Source organism: Plutella xylostella, chromosome 14 (assembly GCF_932276165.1).
Source record: "Plutella xylostella chromosome 14, ilPluXylo3.1, whole genome shotgun sequence".
Taxonomy (NCBI): Eukaryota; Metazoa; Arthropoda; class Insecta; order Lepidoptera; family Plutellidae; genus Plutella; species Plutella xylostella.
The window spans coordinates 6323945-6350670 of record NC_063994.1 but is presented as its reverse complement, the minus strand read 5'-3'; the positions used below and the strand labels follow the sequence as shown (position 1 = coordinate 6350670).

General features: G+C 41.5%; 1 protein-coding gene across 6 annotated transcripts; it reads right to left on the bottom strand.

Annotated features, from left to right (window-relative positions):
- Window positions 1–8885: 8885 nt before the first annotated feature.
- LOC125489503 lies at window positions 8886–25250 on the bottom strand. 6 transcript variants are annotated; one of them, XM_048625498.1, is made up of 7 exons: window positions 20758–25250; window positions 15516–20681; window positions 15374–15439; window positions 10274–15254; window positions 10132–10197; window positions 9948–10012; window positions 8886–9702 (listed from the first exon to the last, which is right to left on the bottom strand). In XM_048625498.1, exon 1 carries the CDS (start codon window positions 23623–23625, stop codon window positions 21586–21588), a length of 2040 nt encoding a protein of 679 aa, XP_048481455.1. In that variant the 5' UTR covers window positions 23626–25250; the 3' UTR covers window positions 8886–9702; window positions 9948–10012; window positions 10132–10197; window positions 10274–15254; window positions 15374–15439; window positions 15516–20681; window positions 20758–21585. The 6 variants fall into 6 exon arrangements, with proteins under 6 accessions (XP_048481455.1, XP_048481456.1, XP_048481453.1 ...); XM_048625499.1 differs by having other exon boundaries at window positions 8886–10197; window positions 15516–20186; window positions 20432–20496; window positions 20616–20681; XM_048625496.1 differs by having other exon boundaries at window positions 8886–10012.
- Between the last annotated feature and the right edge of the window lie 1476 nt (window positions 25251–26726).

Sequence of the window (26726 nt, the reverse complement as noted above, 5' to 3'; positions counted from 1 at the left end):
TTCACTAATTGTAATGTTTTGTTCATATAAATACGATTATCTCCGCCTTTTTGAACATGGTTAAGTGACTTTCCATACTGACTGCGAAGAGTAATTAATTAAATTGACAAATCACAAAGTGAATCACTTTGCAGACGCAGAGGTGAATTGTCACTAAAACTAAAAACAAATTTCGTTTATTCATATTGTATGAGGGTAGAATGGTTTTAATTCTCAAATGAAGAACGAACCATATATTTTTGGCGAAGAGAAATAGTCGACAGCTATGCAGCTTGTAGTCATTTGTCAGTTTCAAATATATTAATTTTATACTCAACAGCGTTTAAATGAACGCAAAATTTGAATTAAGTTAAATAAAAATAACCATCCGTGGACTCGAACTCACGACCTATGTTTCATTAGTCTAACATTCTACCAATGAGCTACGAAGTGTATAGACACAGGTAGTGAAATTTTGCTTCACATCAATTTTATAACTATTTCACTAACACTACCGGTTGATATTTTTATGTCACAGCTGGTATGCGGGCGTTTGCCTACGCGCAAACTCGTTTGTGCTGTTGTGTGTGTGTGTGTGTGGTTTGTTACTGGTGTGTAAACCGATTTCTGCGTTTATGCACACATAGACAACGTTAGTGTGCACACATACACTACGTTAGTGTGCCCTGCCGACCATTTGATGTTGCCGTGTGTACCTATGTAATGTCCGCCAACGCTAACTTTGTAACAGAAACAAATGCCAACAAAAGTAAGGATTTTATAGAGCCATAATTAGGGTTTTTAATTATTTTACACAGACGTATTTGATTCATGAAATTAGAGATACAAATTGATACAGCAAAAATATATCGTTCATATTTTCCCCGTTGCAAAGTGAGAGCTGTCGCACTCTAATATCTGATAGGTTCTCGGTCTATACAAAGGCTATCAATTTTTCCTCGGTGACTTTATACAAAGGCAATCGAATATACATACATACATTAAGCGCCAAGAGTGTTTGTAATGCTGAAAGGTTTCTCCTGAAGTTTATGAAAGTTTCATGAATCACTATGGATGTGTTTCGAAAGTCTTCATGTTGGAATATACGTTTTCTCGGTAAACACATAACATAAGAGTATGAAAGGTATTAGGTACTTACATAAGACGATATGATACAACACTGCCTAAAGCGCTGGAAGTCCCTGGTTTGACTCCTAGCGTATGCCCTGGGTTTACATTTTCTCCGGTCATCTGCATACATTATCTGTTAAGCTAGAGGCGCGCCACTTTGTATGAGAGAAAACGGATATAGTTTTCGACAAACTATCAAACCTGTACTAGACCTATGTACTACTGTAGGGTACACGCCTGGACAGGCCCTGTAGCACAGAGCGTTATTAAGACGTGATAAGAGTTCTCCGTCACGCTCTCTCTTGAGGCTGCGCGATGTGAGTGAGCGCGATGCAAAACTCTTGTCACGTCTTAAATGCGCCCTGTACTAGCCCTTCTGGACACTACTATAAAAAACACCTTGGGGAAAAAATCATCGCCTAAGACAAGCCAAGGACTAAGTTGAGCCCCTACTTAGGATGACTCATATGTCAAGCAGTGGACGATTACTTAAATAACATTAGAACAACTTTTACTATTAATATGTATTAATCAGCTTGATTAGTTAATGTAGTAACACTTGCATTTATTGCTGTAAAATTTTGCTCATAATGCAGATTTACCGAGTGGCCTATAAACTACAAACTAGTCAACAGATTAAAGGTCACACATGAGACAATTATTATCATCAATGTACGTTACTTTTATTTATTAGTATTTTTATTGTAGGTACATTTCATATACACTTACGGGTCACGGGTAATGAAAAACATTCACAAAATTAAGACACCAAACGACCCAATATTTTTAAAAGATTTTATTTAAAATTTCAACAAAAATATATAGTTTTTATAGTTGGTAATATCCTGTTAAATATACTTTATTGTTGCAGAGGGTTTTCCGTTACGGAGTAATTTGGTGCTCTTCTCAGTGGAACCATTTCATCGCCCGTGAGTGTATTATGTAAGGGGTGTACGAAAGGAGCTTCTTTGAATGACGTCCACGTCCAGTATCGCATCCGGCAAACCCTGGCCAGTCAGCGACTGACGCTCATCCGACTGGCCAATCCTTTCAAAATGGTGACGAACCCTTGTCTAGCTCTTGTGTCTATCACAGTCACGATAAAAAGTTAATTATACTAACATAAAGATAAAGAAAAAAAACGCTACACTGGCAACAACAGATACAGAAATATACGAAAAATAATACAATACAAAAAAAAAGAAAACTGACCCCTATCAGAGAAAAAAAGTGTTACCTGAAAGGGTACATTTTGACTTCAATGCTTCTTGAGAATAATAGTAAAAATATGGCTTCAAAAATGTAAATGGTTCAGTTTTACGATACGTACCGTTTTATAGCAACGATAATAGCAGAGAGCAAGCCACAGCTGCGGGATTTGAATACCGTATGTGAAATTGTTTACTACATCGGTACAATGTTATAAAAGAAAACCGTAAAACGCTTTAATGCCATTTTATAAACATTGAGACTTAAATGTTGAAGTTATACCTAGATGGGAAAAATACCTATATGAATGTTAACTAGGTACTTACATGATTTAATCAACCGTGTTATACAATTAGATAAACTATGGTAAGAACGCTTCGACAAGAGACTAACACTGAGTTGCAGAAAGGATCTTTAAGTTAATGTCGGCATTAAATGTACAGGATGCATGAAATCAACACCCACGGCCGCACTCGAGGTACTTCTCAACCTTCCACCATTACATCTCGTGGTGAAACAGGAAGCAGCTGCCGCCGCTTTTAGACTAAGAGCAGCTGGCCTCTGGGCAAATAACTCAACAGCGTCACACACATCCATTTTGTTGGAAGCCATAAAACATCAACCAATGATGGCAGCCATTGGTGATCGAATACCGCTTATCCATATATTCAACAGGCACTACAACATTCTCGTCTACAACAGTCAACAGTCTAGCAAAACTATAAATTCGGGGCTAGTACTAGAGTGTCACTCAGCTCTAGAATCGCTTGCCTCACAAAACAATACCATAACCGTCCAATGGATAAAAGGGCACAGCGGGTCGCTGGGGAACGACGCTGCTGATGAACATGCACGAAAGGGATCTGACACTGCACCAATAGGCCCAGAGCCGATAGTACCGATCCCTTTCAACCAAATTCGCTCTTGGTTGCGTTCCCGAACGACAGAATGCCACACCAATCTCTGGAGTAACAGTGCCGAGTGCAAACAAACAAAAGCTTTTGTACCACTAATTAATACTAAACTAACACGCAAATTATTATGCTTGGACAGAGCAAACTTACGTGTCGTGATAAGTACCATAACAGGCCACTGCCGGTTAAATAAACACCTATATCGCATGAAAATCTCCACCACTCCTCTTTGCAGAAGTTGCATGGAGGAAGATGAAACAGCTTCCCATGTCTTGTTACATTGCAAAGGCGTGGAGATGGAGACACTACGATCCAAAATCCTCGGATCTCCGGGGTCCCTCCGGGAAGTCATGAGCAACCTAGGTCGGTCGTCTACTGGCTTTCTGGCGTGAGCTTGGGTGGCTTAATAGCTAGTCACCCCATAGGTATTTCACGCATAATGGCCCACCTTGGAGGCTAAATGTGGAAAATCAGCTCGCCATGATAGATAGATAGAAATGTATTATTTCCTTGCTTTGACAGTATACGGACAGAAAGAGACAGACATAGATTTAATGTCGACATTAGCTTAAAGTACCTTTCTGCAACTCGGCATCAAAGCGATAAGTTTGTAGCGATTCTGAGGTACAAACATTAATTTTAATATTCAACTATTTTCCTTATAAGAAAAAATCGATTTCCAGAGTCAAACATACCTGTATGCAAAGTCGAATTACGAATAAAAAAGTATAAAAAAATGTGCCTTCATAATCGCTATCCGTACATAATTATTATTACTTATGTATTGTATATAGTTAAGTACTCTGAGGAGATACATATCTCGTACAACATCCAGCCTTCTGGATGATCACTAATAAAAATTTACACTGTATGCTATTTTGAGCATATTTTCAGAATTTCCAAAAGAACTCCGCTGGAGACACGACCATACGTCTAAACTACTTCCTGACTAGCCTTCTTTCACATGCAAATAAAATTCATTTTCTATCGAATAGGGGGACATGTACCCCGGGGCTACATGTTTACTTTATTCCCAGTAAGTACCTACGTATAGCACTCAGGGGGTCACTCTACAGGGTGTTGCAAAATTGGTATACTAAGCCGAAACCTACATGTGCAGCATGGTATATCTAAGCCCGAATCTGAAATCAGAATTAGGAAATTCGCGAAAAAAAAAAAAAATTCCCATAGTAAAACAAAGTTTCTATGGAAAATGATATTTTTTTTCGCGAATTTTCAAATTCTGATTTCAGTTTCAGGCTTAGATATACCATGCTGCACATGTAGGTTTCGGCTTAGTATACCCTTTTTGCAACACCCTGTATATGTCGAAAAACTAAGTTTTGGAGCGCTGCTGCGCGAGCCACGACTCTATCTCCTTGTTTTAAACGTGTTGACTGCCCTCGCTCGTTCGTTCGTTTTTCGTCAGTATACAGAGTGTTTCAAAAGTGGTATAAGCTAAGCTGAAAGGGGTGACTCAGGGGGTCATCCTGAAAAACTTGTTCGATGACTTTTGAAATTTCACGAAAAAAGAAAATGAAAAAAAGTTTATTTAACCAAAAAATATACACAAGTTATCTTAATAAATGTTATGGATATAAAACAGTTATAAATTATTTGGACCAGATTAAAAAACTATGGTAGCTGGGGTGCTCACACTAGGCTAAGCCTGTGCCGTGAGTAACCAGTAGGCAGACTGTAACATAAAAACATATGGAGGTGATTGTTTTTTTTCGCGAATGTCCAAAAGACTTATATACAAAAAAAGTTGTTCTAGTTTGACCCCATGAGTCACTCCACTATACAGGGTGTTGCAAAATTGGTATACTAAGCCGAAACCTACATGTGCAGCATGGTATATCTAAGCCCGAAACTGAAAAACTAGGTTTCGGCTTAGTATACCCTTTTTGCAACACCCTGTATACCACTTTTGTAACATTCTGTAGAGTGACCCCGTGAGCCACAGGCGATGCGATGGAGGCGCCCTCTGGGACAGTACATGCGGAAATGGAAGACAGAAGTAATTCAGGACTCGCTTGTTACTGCCTGAGAGGGGAGGAATGTGTGAAACGTGTTGGTATTTTCTATTGCATATTTATTTTCAGCAGTTGGGATCCATCAACCCGCACTAAGCCAGCGTGGTGGAGTATGCCTAAACCCTTCCTTCATTGGAAGGAGACCCGTGCCCCAGCAGAGGGGACGTGATGGGTTGTGATGGTGATGATGATTTATTTTGATAAGTCATAGGTAGGTAGTGTAGGTACAATATATTATTATTATTATAATCATAATAAGACGCATTTATCTATGATAACACAATAGAAGCAACCTTAAGAAAATTTACTTACTAAATTATCAGTGGAAAAGGGTCCGTTAAACATGATTCCTATCGGCCGGCTTCCGTTTAAGATTTGAATTATATAAGCTTAGGTTTACAGTTTACGTATGAAATGCCATACAAAAGTAGGTGATATAATTCGGTAATATTAAAAAAATACCATTAACGTTATTATGTGAGGTACATACGTAGGTGTAGGTATATGTATGTATGTACGAAACAGTTTACCGCAGTGAATGTACTCGTATTAAGAACAGTAGCAACAACGCAATAAAGTTTCAACTTTGCCCTAATTCCGGTAAATAAACATAGGTACCACCTACCTACTGAGTTTGTAGTTTGGTAGTTAGCAGGTCGAATTTGGTTGATTTATCCACCGTGCAATTCTCAGCCCTTTCAAATTGTCTTTGACATAATTTTATACAGTTTTATATGAAAATTGTTTCACTAAATTAGATTGGACACTCACAGTTCTTCAATCACACTCGTATTTAAAGAAACTTATTTTTTACATTACACCTGAATACACTGTTTTAGTAGTCACTGACAGTCGCAGTGACGTCAACTGATATTTTTTTACATTACGAGAGTCTAATAATTAGCAGAATGATCCTTCAGCAAAATGCCTCACTGAAAAACGAATCCATCTCCTGACGTCTCATTTAAATAGTTAAAGGAGTCGAGAATCGATCCTGAACCGCAGGCTCACTTCGAAAGCAATTTGTTACTTCCCAACCACCGGGTGGGCCCTAGGAGGGTTACTCCAGCTTCATGAAAAACGATGGAACGGGAGCAGGGAGTTGTCATGCAATCAGTATGGGGAGTGCAAGTTTTTTACACCGTCCGAGATGCGGAGAGTAAACATGAATTTGCATGGAGCGAGTGAGACGCCACTTACATAAGTAGCTGCATTAGCTCCGCGCCATACAATTTTCGTTAGGTTTCACGTTTCACTGCTCGATCGGTAATAAAAAACCTACACTAAGCCCTCTGTATCAAGGGCTTTGTCGAAAGTACTTTGTCGAAAACTCAGTTTACCTACGTTTTCTCGCATATAAAGAAGAGACCCTAGCGGAAACTAAGTGTAATGAAACTTTTGACAGATAATGTATGCAGGTGACAGAAGAATACCAACACTTTAAAAAAAAAAAAAAAAAAAAAAAAACACGCACTCACGCCTTGTACTAATGTACTCCCTTGCGGGGTAGGCAGAGGTGCATTGCTGCACCCACTTTTCGCCAGAGTGTTATGTTAGTCCCAATGTAATAGGGGGCGGGCCTATTGCCATTTTACGGGCACATCCAAGACCCGAGAACAAATATCTGTGTTTAAACAAATATCTGCCCCAGCCGGGAATCGAACCCGGGACCATCGGCTCAGTAGTCAGGGTCACTAACCACTACGCCATTCGCTCGTCAACACTTTTTTAATTTACATAAATTGCAAAACTCGTACTACAGGCCCTGATGACAGCAGAAAACCTAATCTTTTTTCGTTTTCGTAAATTTTAAAACACGTACTAGAGGCGGTACGCTTATAATACAACAAGATTACGTCGTTACTCGGAAACTCAAGTCTTCTCAAGGTAGAGTGATCCCTCGTCTTAACAATACGAACCCCTACACTTACCTATTTACCTTTTCTTACGCAATGCCGTCATTGAAGAAACTTACTAAGGTTTGTTTGTTTATGTATATTTAAGCAACTTCGTAGTTACCAGCAGGTGTTTCGGTTTGTACGAGAACTTTCTCGTGTAGGTTTTATTATTTAAACGGTAGATTTTGCCATTTAAGAATTCGTGAAACTAGCACAGGTTCTGAATAGTAGGTTTATGTATGAAACATTGCTTCAAATACTAAATCAAAGCAGGTGTGTGAAGTTAGCAGCCTAAAGTTAGCAGCCTTTGAATAGCCGACCAAATTAAGATGGTCACTCCAGTCATTGCATACTTTATCAATTAAAACATGTAAAATGCCCCAAAACATTGGAATAACAATGCTAGGTATTCATATAAACACTATAATATGTTCTAAAATAAATAAATACTAAAAAATACGACGTTTACTTTCTGACGCCCTTGTTGGTTAATGGATATTTTGTATGGGGGCACCAAGATGCCATAGACCTGCCAGCATCTCACCTGGTTTATTATGTGTGTTTACTCATTATAAAACACTGACAGAAGTTTCATCAACATTGAAACGGTATAGCAGGTGTCCAGGAGCCACTTTCTGACAGATTTTGGGTAAAAATTTACAATATTTCACGAATATTCAAGTTTGCAGGTGGAACCTGAAGGAATTCAGCTGCAAATGATAGTTCATATGAAAGGTATTATTTATACCTAGAAACGGTTTTCAGCAATTTCAGATTAAATTACTTTTGGTGAATATTCAAGGGGAAAATCAGAAAATAAAAGTTAGCAGCCCAAGATTAACATTTTGTATGGGGGCACCAAGATGCCATAGACCTGCCAGCATCTCACCTGGTTTATTATGTGTGTTGACTCATTATAAAACACTGACAGAAGTTTCATCAACATTGAAACGGTATAGCAGGTGTCCAGGATCCACTTTCTGACAGATTTTGGGTAAAAATTCACAATATTTCACGAACATTCAAGTTTGCAGGTGGAACCTGAAGGAATTCAGCTGCAAATGATAGTTCATATGAAAGGTATTATTTATACCTAGAAACGGTTTTCAGCAATTTCAGATTAAATTACTTTTGGTGAATATTCAAGGGGAAAATCAGAAAATAAAAGTTAGCAGCCCAAGATTAACATTTTGTATGGGGGCACCAAGATGCCATAGACCTGCCAGCATCTCACCTGGTTTATTATGTGTGTTGACTCATTATAAAACACTGACAGAAGTTTCGTCAACATTGAAACGGTATAGCAGGTGTCCAGGATCCACTTTCTTACAGATTTTGGGTAAAAATTCACAATATTTCACGAACATTCAAGTTTGCAGGTGGAACCTGAAGGAATTCAGCTGCAAATGATAGTTCATATGAAAGGTATTATTTATACCTAGAAAAGGTTTTCAGCAATTTCAGATTAAATTACTTTTGGTGAATATTCAAGGGGAAAATCAGAAAATAAAAGTTAGCAGCCCAAGATTAACATTTTGTATGGGGGCACCAAGATGCCATAGACCTGCCAGCATCTCACCTGGTTTATTATGTGTGTTGACTCATTATAAAACACTGACAGAAGTTTCATCAACATTGAAACGGTATAGTGTAAGCCTATTTTCCACTGTGTAGTGGGTGGTGAAATTACAATGAGGTGGAAAATAAAAATATCAGAATGTTGTACAATTATTAATATTTATTATATAGAAATTATATAAGAGTGGAGAAACCAAAGTTCCACCACTGCGTTTCACGCCACAGGGGTAGAAGGATGGTATTAACCACAGAGAAACTCTTATACTACTTAAATGAGACCAGGGATTAAGTCCTTATAATTGTCTGGTTGAAGTACACAAGGTATTGCAAGGAAATTATATAAGAGTGGAGAAACCAAGGTTCCGCCGCTGCGTTTCACGCCACAGGGGTAGAAGGATGGTATTAACCACAGAGAAACTCTTATACTACTTAAATGAGACCAGGGATTAAGTCCTTATAATTGTCTGGTTGAAGTACACAAGGTATTGCAAGGAAATTATATAAGAGTGGAGAAACCAAGGTTCCACCACTGCGTTTCACGCCACAGGGGTAGAAGGATGGTATTAACCACAGAGGAACTTCTATATTACTTCAATGGGATAGCAGTTTAACGTTAAGGCCCCGTAACCGAAGGACGTTGATAGCCTAGCGCCTACAAAAGGTTCAAAGTGCAATTTGGATACTACTGCCCGTTCTAACGGGGCTCCCTATGAAGAAAAATAATAAAATAAAGGTTTTAACCCGCTAGAGTCCACCCGGGTTCTGCCTTTGCAATCCTACATTCAGCAGCGGCGTCAGAAGGCTGATGCCGCTGAAGATTAATAGAAATCCTAAGGAAATTCCTCAGTATCTGCTCAACGAACATACAACGGCCAACCTGGACTGTCGGACGGGGCCAGGACAGGAGCTCCGGACGGCTCGTGGCTCGCTGACGGCTCTGGTCACCAACGACACCTTCTGGAATCGCGAGAAACAGCCTTGGGTCAAGGATGGGTCGGTAAGGACAGCGAAGGCCTAGCTAACATGTCTCAAGTGACGTGTCTTGAATGGCCCCTGGGTATTTCTAACCTAAAACCTACGGTCAATCACTAATCAAACAATTATGGGAAGGTTAGAGCTTGTCTCAAAGGCGGTAGCTTTGCTGTTTAAACGTGACACTTGCAAAATAACCTAATCGACACGTGGAAGGTCATGGCGCTTACCTTGGGGTTGGGTCAGGTGACACGCGTCGGGCAATCGCACGCTTCACCGGGCAGGATTGAAATTGCTGTAAAAGAAATACGCGGGGTTAGACGTTGCTACGTGTAGAAATAAAGACAAGGCAGATGGCTTTCGAAATCCAAAGTCATCGGAAATCGAATAACAACGAAATGCTAGTTTACTCACTCGGCAATTCAGGTTAGGTACACATGGTGTGATGCTGCGTGGGTGTCTGTGGTACGTATCTGGTAACTGCAAAGAAACAACTTAGTCAGAATCTATCTCGTAGACCAATCAGATAACCTGAACCCACGATCGAAATACTCACCAGGAAATATGAAGCAAGGAACTTGGTACCAATACGGCCTGCGCCACGCGGGCGGGAAGAAAAAAAACAACCACACACCACTCGAGACGTTTTGACAGAGAATGGTTTGCCTCCTTGCCAGTTCCGAAAAAAGCCGTCACCGGGGATGTCAGCTCATCGTCACAAAACTACTCTGTGGCTAGTCAGCACGATCATTGTTCTGAGCGTCATGTCGCTACTGACCACTGTCCGATGACGATCTGGCACGAGTTTTCTCAAAGGACCACAGACAACAACTGAAAATCTATCCTGTGTGTCGAATTTGACAGCTGATACTTGACAAGACTAACAAAGTAAACAAACAGAATGTAAACAATAAACGAAATGTTAAGTTACAAAAATAATGGTGTTACAGTACCCCCGTCCCCACCAGAATTTTTCGAGGGTACGAGAAAAATTCAAAGATGGCCCTCCATCTTTAAATCCTAAACACCTAAAACAATCGGAATATGTGGGTCACTCATTTAAGAGAAACCTAAATCAAAGATAATAGCTGGAAAACCCAGTGAATATCAATAAGGTTAAGATCACTCACCGACTCAGTAGAGTCCCTAAGCAATGAGATAAACCCTGAAATAAATTAAATGGAAAATCCCACAAAAAAAAAACTCCACGACGCAAAGTGAATGAGTCCTTAGCATTGTTGGCCTACTCAATAGAGTAAGTCAACACACACAAAGGTGGCCTACGAAACTATTCACTGACTTTGCAACACGACGACGCATAGTAAATGAGCCCTTGGCATTGCTGGCTTACTCAATAGAGTAAGTCAACACACACAAAGGTGGCCTACGGAACATCAATTCTACAGAGAATATCCCTGGCGTGACACTCTGTCTGGTTCCCATTGCTATCTTCAAGAATGTAGACAAATCCAGACACTTGTTGAACTACTGTATACCTCTCGTAATTCGGAGTCAAACTAGCAGTCAAGTACGACTTTGAATCCATGCTTCGACGAACCCTACTGAGTTGGCAATCCTGTGAGCGACGACCACGAACTACCAAACTGGCAGTAGCGTTATCAGCCGGTACACACTTCGAAGCACTCAACTCGTTGCATGAGTTCAAATGTCTAACCTCACTTGCATACGGTTCCCTGCTTTTAGAGACTCCTCTTTTATTGAGTAGGTTCAGAACATCAGGTGCGATATTAAAAGCACGCCAGAAATCTATACCTAACAGCAATTCTGAAGAAATATCAGGAACGACATAAAATTTCACGAAAGCCGTAACATCCTCTACAGTCACCGGTAAAATCTTAAAACCAGAAACCGGAGAATGTGATCCATTAGCCGTGATAATGGATTTCTCCTCAGCTGGATACAACGTACCACAACTGGAGAGGGATTGGGCCGCCTTTCCGCCAATGACCGAAACTGTAGAACCCGAATCCAACAACCCTCTGCAACGATGGTGGTAAATCGCGACATCTAAATATGGTCGCAAGCCACTGTCCGCGTCTCCATCACCTGCCTCTTCACAGCGGCGGCGACGGCGGTGGCGGCGACGGCGACGACGACGACTACCACTGCCGGAGGATTTGGTTCCAGGCTGCTCGTTGTTCACGCTTACCCCAGCAACGGTTGGTCCAGCAGGATCTGGCTTTTGTTGTAGTTTCGGTGGCTCAGCGACTGACGGACCACACCGTGGACACGTGTGCAAGGTGGCACCCTTTAAACCACAAGAGTAACACAATTGGGTGGGTGGTGCACTACATTGCCAAAGGCCATGTCCAAGAACCCTGCAACGAACGCAAAATAAGTTCACCTCGGTGTCTACGGCGTTAACCGAAAGTCGGTTCCTAGCCTGATAGGCTAAGTCCGGCGCTACCGAATTCGCAGAAACTCGGGGCGGCTCCGCAAAAGAGTCTGCTCGGTATTTGGCGTACTCCAGCTGCCTACAGCGTTCCTTCAGCTCGTTCCAGTTCCCGACGTTTGTAAGAGCAAGCTGACTCGTGTAAAACGGTCTAAGGTTACCTTGTACTATCTCCAGCTGCTCTGACTCCGGTAACGGCACGCTGAGCCTAGAAAAATAATTCCGCATTGTGCTTAAGTACTTTATGATGGATTCATCAGCACCTTGTGTCCGCGACCGCACCTCCTGTAATAAACGCCGATTATAATCGAATGGCAGGAACTCCTCATACAAACGAGCCTTAACCTCTTTCCAACTCGAGACCTCCTCCTTGACACCCCGAAACCAAAACAAGGCGTCACCGCTAAAAATTTCTGCGACGGAATTAAATAACGTCTCCTCAGAGATACCTCGAGAATTGCAAAGCTCCTCCAGTCGCTGCACGAATGCCTGTACACTATCACTGCCGTTAAAGACAAGGTTCAGTTTTTGGATCTGTGTGTGGTCCACCTTAGGACATGGCTCTATACACCCTACGACAGGGATATCCTGTTTCTTTTCCTGCTCCTGATAAGCTTTAGAAATGTACTTCAGTTCGCTGTCCCTAGATTCGAGTTGTAAGAGCAAGTCCCCGAGCATACAAGTCTCCTCCTTACTGACGGCATTTATACGACCTAAGCGGTGATATAAATGGTTAGCCAATGATTCGCAACGCTTGATGTGTTTTAACTGCAAATTTGGTTTTGAAAGTGAGCTCTGCAAGTCTTTAATTTTGTTTTTAACTTTTTCTAACTCTGAGGTAACATCTCCCTCAAAGTAAATAACCTCGTCCGAAGGCATCCGCGTAGCCAATTCTGTTAATTGTAATCTTAATTGGTCCGCAGTGGCCTCAGGTTTGACACCTCGGACTGTGGCCTCGTATGTCAATTCATCTTTTAATAAAAGGTTGAAACATATCGGACGTTCCCCCATGATGTTACAACAATATGGATCTAATCCCTAAGGTAGCACACGTTCAAATCAATTTGTGACCCCAGGCTGTATCAACGTTCAATGTAAAGGTCGAACAATAAACACCAATATAAAAATAAATGCTTTCCCATTAAAGTGTGTTTCAGTAAGTCTAAGTACAATATTAAACTTAAGTAAAGTTAAGTTATAACTGACAGTTAAATGGTTATGTAAAACACGCAACGTTCAATGTAAAAGCAGAACAATAGATAACAATATCTTCAAAATAAATGCTTCCTCCTTAAAGTATGTTTCAGTAAGTCCAGGTACAATATTAAACTTAAGTAAAGTTAAGTTATAACTGACAGTTAAATGATGTGTAACACAATATATTAACTCATAAAAGGTTGACCTTGTAAAAAATTTGGTTATTTTTATAAAAAATTGATAAAACAAAACTGTAATTATTAAAAGTTGAGTGTTTAAGTTAAACAGACAATAACAATGTCTCAGCAAAATTGTTTAAAAACAATCACCAACTGTTCAATATTTAATTGTTCAATAATTAACTAAATAAAATTCCAGCAGAAGGTTTTCCTTTGAATAACGTTTGGAATAAGAAATTATACAAATTTAACGCAATCTCAACAAAAAATAAGGCATGTTAAGTCAATAAAATAAAATGTCTGAAATAAGAGGTTAAAAATTTTAACACAATATCCACACAAAAAAAATATAGCCTTATTAAGTTAATAAATTAAAAAAGGAAACCTTCTGCAGTGATTCTCTGTCAGCACGTCACGATGACACACGCAAAACACACACAAGAAATTATAATACTAATTAATTTCTAATTACCCCCCCCGGGTGGACTCAGGCCTGTCTAAGCGATAGATTAGACTATAAGCTAACGGATTAAACTCTGCTCGGGCGCCAAATGTAAGCCTATTTTCCACTGTGTAGTGGGTGGTGAAATTACAATGAGGTGGAAAATAAAAATATCAGAATGTTGTACAATTATTAATATTTATTATATAGAAATTATATAAGAGTGGAGAAACCAAAGTTCCACCACTGCGTTTCACGCCACAGGGGTAGAAGGATGGTATTAACCACAGAGAAACTCTTATACTACTTAAATGAGACCAGGGATTAAGTCCTTATAATTGTCTGGTTGAAGTACACAAGGTATTGCAAGGAAATTATATAAGAGTGGAGAAACCAAGGTTCCGCCGCTGCGTTTCACGCCACAGGGGTAGAAGGATGGTATTAACCACAGAGAAACTCTTATACTACTTAAATGAGACCAGGGATTAAGTCCTTATAATTGTCTGGTTGAAGTACACAAGGTATTGCAAGGAAATTATATAAGAGTGGAGAAACCAAGGTTCCACCACTGCGTTTCACGCCACAGGGGTAGAAGGATGGTATTAACCACAGAGGAACTTCTATATTACTTCAATGGGATAGCAGTTTAACGTTAAGGCCCCGTAACCGAAGGACGTTGATAGCCTAGCGCCTACAAAAGGTTCAAAGTGCAATTTGGATACTACTGCCCGTTCTAACGGGGCTCCCTATGAAGAAAAATAATAAAATAAAGGTTTTAACCCGCTAGAGTCCACCCGGGTTCTGCCTTTGCAATCCTACATTCAGCAGCGGCGTCAGAAGGCTGATGCCGCTGAAGATTAATAGAAATCCTAAGGAAATTCCTCAGTATCTGCTCAACGAACATACAACGGCCAACCTGGACTGTCGGACGGGGCCAGGACAGGAGCTCCGGACGGCTCGTGGCTCGCTGACGGCTCTGGTCACCAACGACACCTTCTGGAATCGCGAGAAACAGCCTTGGGTCAAGGATGGGTCGGTAAGGACAGCGAAGGCCTAGCTAACATGTCTCAAGTGACGTGTCTTGAATGGCCCCTGGGTATTTCTAACCTAAAACCTACGGTCAATCACTAATCAAACAATTATGGGAAGGTTAGAGCTTGTCTCAAAGGCGGTAGCTTTGCTGTTTAAACGTGACACTTGCAAAATAACCTAATCGACACGTGGAAGGTCATGGCGCTTACCTTGGGGTTGGGTCAGGTGACACGCGTCGGGCAATCGCACGCTTCACCGGGCAGGATTGAAATTGCTGTAAAACAAATACGCGGGGTTAGACGTTGCTACGTGTAGAAATAAAGACAAGGCAGATGGCTTTCGAAATCCAAAGTCATCGGAAATCGAATAACAACGAAATGCTAGTTTACTCACTCGGCAATTCAGGTTAGGTACACATGGTGTGATGCTGCGTGGGTGTCTGTGGTACGTATCTGGTAACTGCAAAGAAACAACTTAGTCAGAATCTATCTCGTAGACCAATCAGATAACCTGAACCCACGATCGAAATACTCACCAGGAAATATGAAGCAAGGAACTTGGTACCAATACGGCCTGCGCCACGCGGGCGGGAAGAAAAAAAACAACCACACACCACTCGAGACGTTTTGACAGAGAATGGTTTGCCTCCTTGCCAGTTCCGAAAAAAGCCGTCACCGGGGATGTCAGCTCATCGTCACAAAACTACTCTGTGGCTAGTCAGCACGATCATTGTTCTGAGCGTCATGTCGCTACTGACCACTGTCCGATGACGATCTGGCACGAGTTTTCTCAAAGGACCACAGACAACAACTGAAAATCTATCCTGTGTGTCGAATTTGACAGCTGATACTTGACAAGACTAACAAAGTAAACAAACAGAATGTAAACAATAAACGAAATGTTAAGTTACAAAAATAATGGTGTTACAGTACCCCCGTCCCCACCAGAATTTTTCGAGGGTACGAGAAAAATTCAAAGATGGCCCTCCATCTTTAAATCCTAAACACCTAAAACAATCGGAATATGTGGGTCACTCATTTAAGAGAAACCTAAATCAAAGATAATAGCTGGAAAACCCAGTGAATATCAATAAGGTTAAGATCACTCACCGACTCAGTAGAGTCCCTAAGCAATGAGATAAACCCTGAAATAAATTAAATGGAAAATCCCACAAAAAAAAAACTCCACGACGCAAAGTGAATGAGTCCTTAGCATTGTTGGCCTACTCAATAGAGTAAGTCAACACACACAAAGGTGGCCTACGAAACTATTCACTGACTTTGCAACACGACGACGCATAGTAAATGAGCCCTTGGCATTGCTGGCTTACTCAATAGAGTAAGTCAACACACACAAAGGTGGCCTACGGAACATCAATTCTACAGAGAATATCCCTGGCGTGACACTCTGTCTGGTTCCCATTGCTATCTTCAAGAATGTAGACAAATCCAGACACTTGTTGAACTACTGTATACCTCTCGTAATTCGGAGTCAAACTAGCAGTCAAGTACGACTTTGAATCCATGCTTCGACGAACCCTACTGAGTTGGCAATCCTGTGAGCGACGACCACGAACTACCAAACTGGCAGTAGCGTTATCAGCCGGTACACACTTCGAAGCACTCAACTCGTTGCATGAGTTCAAATGTCTAACCTCACTTGCATACGGTTCCCTGCTTTTAGAGACTCCTCTTTTATTGAGTAGGTTCAGAACATCAGGTGCGATATTAAAAGCACGCCAGAAATCTATACCTAACAGCAATTCTGAAGAAATATCAGGAACGACATAAAATTTCACGAAAGCCGTAACATCCTCTACAGTCACCGGTAAAATCTTAAAACCAGAAACCGGAGAATGTGATCCATTAGCCGTGATAATGGATTTCTCCTCAGCTGGATACAACGTACCACAACTGGAGAGGGATTGGGCCGCCTTTCCGCCAATGACCGAAACTGTAGAACCCGAATCCAACAACCCTCTGCAACGATGGTGGTAAATCGCGACATCTAAATATGGTCGCAAGCCACTGTCCGCGTCTCCATCACCTGCCTCTTCACAGCGGCGGCGACGGCGGTGGCGGCGACGGCGACGACGACGACTACCACTGCCGGAGGATTTGGTTCCAGGCTGCTCGTTGTTCACGCTTACCCCAGCAACGGTTGGTCCAGCAGGATCTGGCTTTTGTTGTAGTTTCGGTGGCTCAGCGACTGACGGACCACACCGTGGACACGTGTGCAAGGTGGCACCCTTTAAACCACAAGAGTAACACAATTGGGTGGGTGGTGCACTACATTGCCAAAGGCCATGTCCAAGAACCCTGCAACGAACGCAAAATAAGTTCACCTCGGTGTCTACGGCGTTAACCGAAAGTCGGTTCCTAGCCTGATAGGCTAAGTCCGGCGCTACCGAATTCGCAGAAACTCGGGGCGGCTCCGCAAAAGAGTCTGCTCGGTATTTGGCGTACTCCAGCTGCCTACAGCGTTCCTTCAGCTCGTTCCAGTTCCCGACGTTTGTAAGAGCAAGCTGACTCGTGTAAAACGGTCTAAGGTTACCTTGTACTATCTCCAGCTGCTCTGACTCCGGTAACGGCACGCTGAGCCTAGAAAAATAATTCCGCATTGTGCTTAAGTACTTTATGATGGATTCATCAGCACCTTGTGTCCGCGACCGCACCTCCTGTAATAAACGCCGATTATAATCGAATGGCAGGAACTCCTCATACAAACGAGCCTTAACCTCTTTCCAACTCGAGACCTCCTCCTTGACACCCCGAAACCAAAACAAGGCGTCACCGCTAAAAATTTCTGCGACGGAATTAAATAACGTCTCCTCAGAGATACCTCGAGAATTGCAAAGCTCCTCCAGTCGCTGCACGAATGCCTGTACACTATCACTGCCGTTAAAGACAAGGTTCAGTTTTTGGATCTGTGTGTGGTCCACCTTAGGACATGGCTCTATACACCCTACGACAGGGATATCCTGTTTCTTTTCCTGCTCCTGATAAGCTTTAGAAATGTACTTCAGTTCGCTGTCCCTAGATTCGAGTTGTAAGAGCAAGTCCCCGAGCATACAAGTCTCCTCCTTACTGACGGCATTTATACGACCTAAGCGGTGATATAAATGGTTAGCCAATGATTCGCAACGCTTGATGTGTTTTAACTGCAAATTTGGTTTTGAAAGTGAGCTCTGCAAGTCTTTAATTTTGTTTTTAACTTTTTCTAACTCTGAGGTAACATCTCCCTCAAAGTAAATAACCTCGTCCGAAGGCATCCGCGTAGCCAATTCTGTTAATTGTAATCTTAATTGGTCCGCAGTGGCCTCAGGTTTGACACCTCGGACTGTGGCCTCGTATGTCAATTCATCTTTTAATAAAAGGTTGAAACATATCGGACGTTCCCCCATGATGTTACAACAATATGGATCTAATCCCTAAGGTAGCACACGTTCAAATCAATTTGTGACCCCAGGCTGTATCAACGTTCAATGTAAAGGTCGAACAATAAACACCAATATAAAAATAAATGCTTTCCCATTAAAGTGTGTTTCAGTAAGTCTAAGTACAATATTAAACTTAAGTAAAGTTAAGTTATAACTGACAGTTAAATGGTTATGTAAAACACGCAACGTTCAATGTAAAAGCAGAACAATAGATAACAATATCTTCAAAATAAATGCTTCCTCCTTAAAGTATGTTTCAGTAAGTCCAGGTACAATATTAAACTTAAGTAAAGTTAAGTTATAACTGACAGTTAAATGATGTGTAACACAATATATTAACTCATAAAAGGTTGACCTTGTAAAAAATTTGGTTATTTTTATAAAAAATTGATAAAACAAAACTGTAATTATTAAAAGTTGAGTGTTTAAGTTAAACAGACAATAACAATGTCTCAGCAAAATTGTTTAAAAACAATCACCAACTGTTCAATATTTAATTGTTCAATAATTAACTAAATAAAATTCCAGCAGAAGGTTTTCCTTTGAATAACGTTTGGAATAAGAAATTATACAAATTTAACGCAATCTCAACAAAAAATAAGGCATGTTAAGTCAATAAAATAAAATGTCTGAAATAAGAGGTTAAAAATTTTAACACAATATCCACACAAAAAAAATATAGCCTTATTAAGTTAATAAATTAAAAAAGGAAACCTTCTGCAGTGATTCTCTGTCAGCACGTCACGATGACACACGCAAAACACACACAAGAAATTATAATACTAATTAATTTCTAATTACCCCCCCCGGGTGGACTCAGGCCTGTCTAAGCGATAGATTAGACTATAAGCTAACGGATTAAACTCTGCTCGGGCGCCAAATGTAAGCCTATTTTCCACTGTGTAGTGGGTGGTGAAATTACAATGAGGTGGAAAATAAAAATATCAGAATGTTGTACAATTATTAATATTTATTATATAGAAATTATATAAGAGTGGAGAAACCAAAGTTCCACCACTGCGTTTCACGCCACAGGGGTAGAAGGATGGTATTAACCACAGAGAAACTCTTATACTACTTAAATGAGACCAGGGATTAAGTCCTTATAATTGTCTGGTTGAAGTACACAAGGTATTGCAAGGAAATTATATAAGAGTGGAGAAACCAAGGTTCCGCCGCTGCGTTTCACGCCACAGGGGTAGAAGGATGGTATTAACCACAGAGAAACTCTTATACTACTTAAATGAGACCAGGGATTAAGTCCTTATAATTGTCTGGTTGAAGTACACAAGGTATTGCAAGGAAATTATATAAGAGTGGAGAAACCAAGGTTCCACCACTGCGTTTCACGCCACAGGGGTAGAAGGATGGTATTAACCACAGAGGAACTTCTATATTACTTCAATGGGATAGCAGTTTAACGTTAAGGCCCCGTAACCGAAGGACGTTGATAGCCTAGCGCCTACAAAAGGTTCAAAGTGCAATTTGGATACTACTGCCCGTTCTAACGGGGCTCCCTATGAAGAAAAATAATAAAATAAAGGTTTTAACCCGCTAGAGTCCACCCGGGTTCTGCCTTTGCAATCCTACATTCAGCAGCGGCGTCAGAAGGCTGATGCCGCTGAAGATTAATAGAAATCCTAAGGAAATTCCTCAGTATCTGCTCAACGAACATACAACGGCCAACCTGGACTGTCGGACGGGGCCAGGACAGGAGCTCCGGACGGCTCGTGGCTCGCTGACGGCTCTGGTCACCAACGACACCTTCTGGAATCGCGAGAAACAGCCTTGGGTCAAGGATGGGTCGGTAAGGACAGCGAAGGCCTAGCTAACATGTCTCAAGTGACGTGTCTTGAATGGCCCCTGGGTATTTCTAACCTAAAACCTACGGTCAATCACTAATCAAACAATTATGGGAAGGTTAGAGCTTGTCTCAAAGGCGGTAGCTTTGCTGTTTAAACGTGACACTTGCAAAATAACCTAATCGACACGTGGAAGGTCATGGCGCTTACCTTGGGGTTGGGTCAGGTGACACGCGTCGGGCAATCGCACGCTTCACCGGGCAGGATTGAAATTGCTGTAAAAGAAATACGCGGGGTTAGACGTTGCTACGTGTAGAAATAAAGACAAGGCAGATGGCTTTCGAAATCCAAAGTCATCGGAAATCGAATAACAACGAAATGCTAGTTTACTCACTCGGCAATTCAGGTTAGGTACACATGGTGTGATGCTGCGTGGGTGTCTGTGGTACGTATCTGGTAACTGCAAAGAAACAACTTAGTCAGAATCTATCTCGTAGACCAATCAGATAACCTGAACCCACGATCGAAATACTCACCAGGAAATATGAAGCAAGGAACTTGGTACCAATACGGCCTGCGCCACGCGGGCGGGAAGAAAAAAAACAACCACACACCACTCGAGACGTTTTGACAGAGAATGGTTTGCCTCCTTGCCAGTTCCGAAAAAAGCCGTCACCGGGGATGTCAGCTCATCGTCACAAAACTACTCTGTGGCTAGTCAGCACGATCATTGTTCTGAGCGTCATGTCGCTACTGACCACTGTCCGATGACGATCTGGCACGAGTTTTCTCAAAGGACCACAGACAACAACTGAAAATCTATCCTGTGTGTCGAATTTGACAGCTGATACTTGACAAGACTAACAAAGTAAACAAACAGAATGTAAACAATAAACGAAATGTTAAGTTACAAAAATAATGGTGTTACAGTACCCCCGTCCCCACCAGAATTTTTCGAGGGTACGAGAAAAATTCAAAGATGGCCCTCCATCTTTAAATCCTAAACACCTAAAACAATCGGAATATGTGGGTCACTCATTTAAGAGAAACCTAAATCAAAGATAATAGCTGGAAAACCCAGTGAATATCAATAAGGTTAAGATCACTCACCGACTCAGTAGAGTCCCTAAGCAATGAGATAAACCCTGAAATAAATTAAATGGAAAATCCCACAAAAAAAAAACTCCACGACGCAAAGTGAATGAGTCCTTAGCATTGTTGGCCTACTCAATAGAGTAAGTCAACACACACAAAGGTGGCCTACGAAACTATTCACTGACTTTGCAACACGACGACGCATAGTAAATGAGCCCTTGGCATTGCTGGCTTACTCAATAGAGTAAGTCAACACACACAAAGGTGGCCTACGGAACATCAATTCTACAGAGAATATCCCTGGCGTGACACTCTGTCTGGTTCCCATTGCTATCTTCAAGAATGTAGACAAATCCAGACACTTGTTGAACTACTGTATACCTCTCGTAATTCGGAGTCAAACTAGCAGTCAAGTACGACTTTGAATCCATGCTTCGACGAACCCTACTGAGTTGGCAATCCTGTGAGCGACGACCACGAACTACCAAACTGGCAGTAGCGTTATCAGCCGGTACACACTTCGAAGCACTCAACTCGTTGCATGAGTTCAAATGTCTAACCTCACTTGCATACGGTTCCCTGCTTTTAGAGACTCCTCTTTTATTGAGTAGGTTCAGAACATCAGGTGCGATATTAAAAGCACGCCAGAAATCTATACCTAACAGCAATTCTGAAGAAATATCAGGAACGACATAAAATTTCACGAAAGCCGTAACATCCTCTACAGTCACCGGTAAAATCTTAAAACCAGAAACCGGAGAATGTGATCCATTAGCCGTGATAATGGATTTCTCCTCAGCTGGATACAACGTACCACAACTGGAGAGGGATTGGGCCGCCTTTCCGCCAATGACCGAAACTGTAGAACCCGAATCCAACAACCCTCTGCAACGATGGTGGTAAATCGCGACATCTAAATATGGTCGCAAGCCACTGTCCGCGTCTCCATCACCTGCCTCTTCACAGCGGCGGCGACGGCGGTGGCGGCGACGGCGACGACGACGACTACCACTGCCGGAGGATTTGGTTCCAGGCTGCTCGTTGTTCACGCTTACCCCAGCAACGGTTGGTCCAGCAGGATCTGGCTTTTGTTGTAGTTTCGGTGGCTCAGCGACTGACGGACCACACCGTGGACACGTGTGCAAGGTGGCACCCTTTAAACCACAAGAGTAACACAATTGGGTGGGTGGTGCACTACATTGCCAAAGGCCATGTCCAAGAACCCTGCAACGAACGCAAAATAAGTTCACCTCGGTGTCTACGGCGTTAACCGAAAGTCGGTTCCTAGCCTGATAGGCTAAGTCCGGCGCTACCGAATTCGCAGAAACTCGGGGCGGCTCCGCAAAAGAGTCTGCTCGGTATTTGGCGTACTCCAGCTGCCTACAGCGTTCCTTCAGCTCGTTCCAGTTCCCGACGTTTGTAAGAGCAAGCTGACTCGTGTAAAACGGTCTAAGGTTACCTTGTACTATCTCCAGCTGCTCTGACTCCGGTAACGGCACGCTGAGCCTAGAAAAATAATTCCGCATTGTGCTTAAGTACTTTATGATGGATTCATCAGCACCTTGTGTCCGCGACCGCACCTCCTGTAATAAACGCCGATTATAATCGAATGGCAGGAACTCCTCATACAAACGAGCCTTAACCTCTTTCCAACTCGAGACCTCCTCCTTGACACCCCGAAACCAAAACAAGGCGTCACCGCTAAAAATTTCTGCGACGGAATTAAATAACGTCTCCTCAGAGATACCTCGAGAATTGCAAAGCTCCTCCAGTCGCTGCACGAATGCCTGTACACTATCACTGCCGTTAAAGACAAGGTTCAGTTTTTGGATCTGTGTGTGGTCCACCTTAGGACATGGCTCTATACACCCTACGACAGGGATATCCTGTTTCTTTTCCTGCTCCTGATAAGCTTTAGAAATGTACTTCAGTTCGCTGTCCCTAGATTCGAGTTGTAAGAGCAAGTCCCCGAGCATACAAGTCTCCTCCTTACTGACGGCATTTATACGACCTAAGCGGTGATATAAATGGTTAGCCAATGATTCGCAACGCTTGATGTGTTTTAACTGCAAATTTGGTTTTGAAAGTGAGCTCTGCAAGTCTTTAATTTTGTTTTTAACTTTTTCTAACTCTGAGGTAACATCTCCCTCAAAGTAAATAACCTCGTCCGAAGGCATCCGCGTAGCCAATTCTGTTAATTGTAATCTTAATTGGTCCGCAGTGGCCTCAGGTTTGACACCTCGGACTGTGGCCTCGTATGTCAATTCATCTTTTAATAAAAGGTTGAAACATATCGGACGTTCCCCCATGATGTTACAACAATATGGATCTAATCCCTAAGGTAGCACACGTTCAAATCAATTTGTGACCCCAGGCTGTATCAACGTTCAATGTAAAGGTCGAACAATAAACACCAATATAAAAATAAATGCTTTCCCATTAAAGTGTGTTTCAGTAAGTCTAAGTACAATATTAAACTTAAGTAAAGTTAAGTTATAACTGACAGTTAAATGGTTATGTAAAACACGCAACGTTCAATGTAAAAGCAGAACAATAGATAACAATATCTTCAAAATAAATGCTTCCTCCTTAAAGTATGTTTCAGTAAGTCCAGGTACAATATTAAACTTAAGTAAAGTTAAGTTATAACTGACAGTTAAATGATGTGTAACACAATATATTAACTCATAAAAGGTTGACCTTGTAAAAAATTTGGTTATTTTTATAAAAAATTGATAAAACAAAACTGTAATTATTAAAAGTTGAGTGTTTAAGTTAAACAGACAATAACAATGTCTCAGCAAAATTGTTTAAAAACAATCACCAACTGTTCAATATTTAATTGTTCAATAATTAACTAAATAAAATTCCAGCAGAAGGTTTTCCTTTGAATAACGTTTGGAATAAGAAATTATACAAATTTAACGCAATCTCAACAAAAAATAAGGCATGTTAAGTCAATAAAATAAAATGTCTGAAATAAGAGGTTAAAAATTTTAACACAATATCCACACAAAAAAAATATAGCCTTATTAAGTTAATAAATTAAAAAAGGAAACCTTCTGCAGTGATTCTCTGTCAGCACGTCACGATGACACACGCAAAACACACACAAGAAATTATAATACTAATTAATTTCTAATTACCCCCCCCGGGTGGACTCAGGCCTGTCTAAGCGATAGATTAGACTATAAGCTAACGGATTAAACTCTGCTCGGGCGCCAAATGTAAGCCTATTTTCCACTGTGTAGTGGGTGGTGAAATTACAATGAGGTGGAAAATAAAAATATCAGAATGTTGTACAATTATTAATATTTATTATATAGAAATTATATAAGAGTGGAGAAACCAAAGTTCCACCACTGCGTTTCACGCCACAGGGGTAGAAGGATGGTATTAACCACAGAGAAACTCTTATACTACTTAAATGAGACCAGGGATTAAGTCCTTATAATTGTCTGGTTGAAGTACACAAGGTATTGCAAGGAAATTATATAAGAGTGGAGAAACCAAGGTTCCGCCGCTGCGTTTCACGCCACAGGGGTAGAAGGATGGTATTAACCACAGAGAAACTCTTATACTACTTAAATGAGACCAGGGATTAAGTCCTTATAATTGTCTGGTTGAAGTACACAAGGTATTGCAAGGAAATTATATAAGAGTGGAGAAACCAAGGTTCCACCACTGCGTTTCACGCCACAGGGGTAGAAGGATGGTATTAACCACAGAGGAACTTCTATATTACTTCAATGGGATAGCAGTTTAACGTTAAGGCCCCGTAACCGAAGGACGTTGATAGCCTAGCGCCTACAAAAGGTTCAAAGTGCAATTTGGATACTACTGCCCGTTCTAACGGGGCTCCCTATGAAGAAAAATAATAAAATAAAGGTTTTAACCCGCTAGAGTCCACCCGGGTTCTGCCTTTGCAATCCTACATTCAGCAGCGGCGTCAGAAGGCTGATGCCGCTGAAGATTAATAGAAATCCTAAGGAAATTCCTCAGTATCTGCTCAACGAACATACAACGGCCAACCTGGACTGTCGGACGGGGCCAGGACAGGAGCTCCGGACGGCTCGTGGCTCGCTGACGGCTCTGGTCACCAACGACACCTTCTGGAATCGCGAGAAACAGCCTTGGGTCAAGGATGGGTCGGTAAGGACAGCGAAGGCCTAGCTAACATGTCTCAAGTGACGTGTCTTGAATGGCCCCTGGGTATTTCTAACCTAAAACCTACGGTCAATCACTAATCAAACAATTATGGGAAGGTTAGAGCTTGTCTCAAAGGCGGTAGCTTTGCTGTTTAAACGTGACACTTGCAAAATAACCTAATCGACACGTGGAAGGTCATGGCGCTTACCTTGGGGTTGGGTCAGGTGACACGCGTCGGGCAATCGCACGCTTCACCGGGCAGGATTGAAATTGCTGTAAAAGAAATACGCGGGGTTAGACGTTGCTACGTGTAGAAATAAAGACAAGGCAGATGGCTTTCGAAATCCAAAGTCATCGGAAATCGAATAACAACGAAATGCTAGTTTACTCACTCGGCAATTCAGGTTAGGTACACATGGTGTGATGCTGCGTGGGTGTCTGTGGTACGTATCTGGTAACTGCAAAGAAACAACTTAGTCAGAATCTATCTCGTAGACCAATCAGATAACCTGAACCCACGATCGAAATACTCACCAGGAAATATGAAGCAAGGAACTTGGTACCAATACGGCCTGCGCCACGCGGGCGGGAAGAAAAAAAACAACCACACACCACTCGAGACGTTTTGACAGAGAATGGTTTGCCTCCTTGCCAGTTCCGAAAAAAGCCGTCACCGGGGATGTCAGCTCATCGTCACAAAACTACTCTGTGGCTAGTCAGCACGATCATTGTTCTGAGCGTCATGTCGCTACTGACCACTGTCCGATGACGATCTGGCACGAGTTTTCTCAAAGGACCACAGACAACAACTGAAAATCTATCCTGTGTGTCGAATTTGACAGCTGATACTTGACAAGACTAACAAAGTAAACAAACAGAATGTAAACAATAAACGAAATGTTAAGTTACAAAAATAATGGTGTTACAATAGCAGGTGTCCAGGAGCCACTTTCTGACAGATTTTGGGTAAAAATTCACAATATTTCATGAATAATCAAGTTTGCAGGTGGAACCTGAAGGAATTCAGCTGCAAATGATAGTTTATATGAAAAGTATTATTTATACCTAGAAACGGTTTTCAGCAATTTCAGATTAAATGACTTTTGGTGAATATTCAAGGGGAAAATCAGAAAATAAAAGTTAGCAGCCCAAGATTAACATTTTGTATGGGGGCACCAAGATGCCATAGACCTGCCAGCATCTCACCTGATTTATTATGTGTGTTGACTCATTATAAAACACTGACAGAAGTTTCATCAAC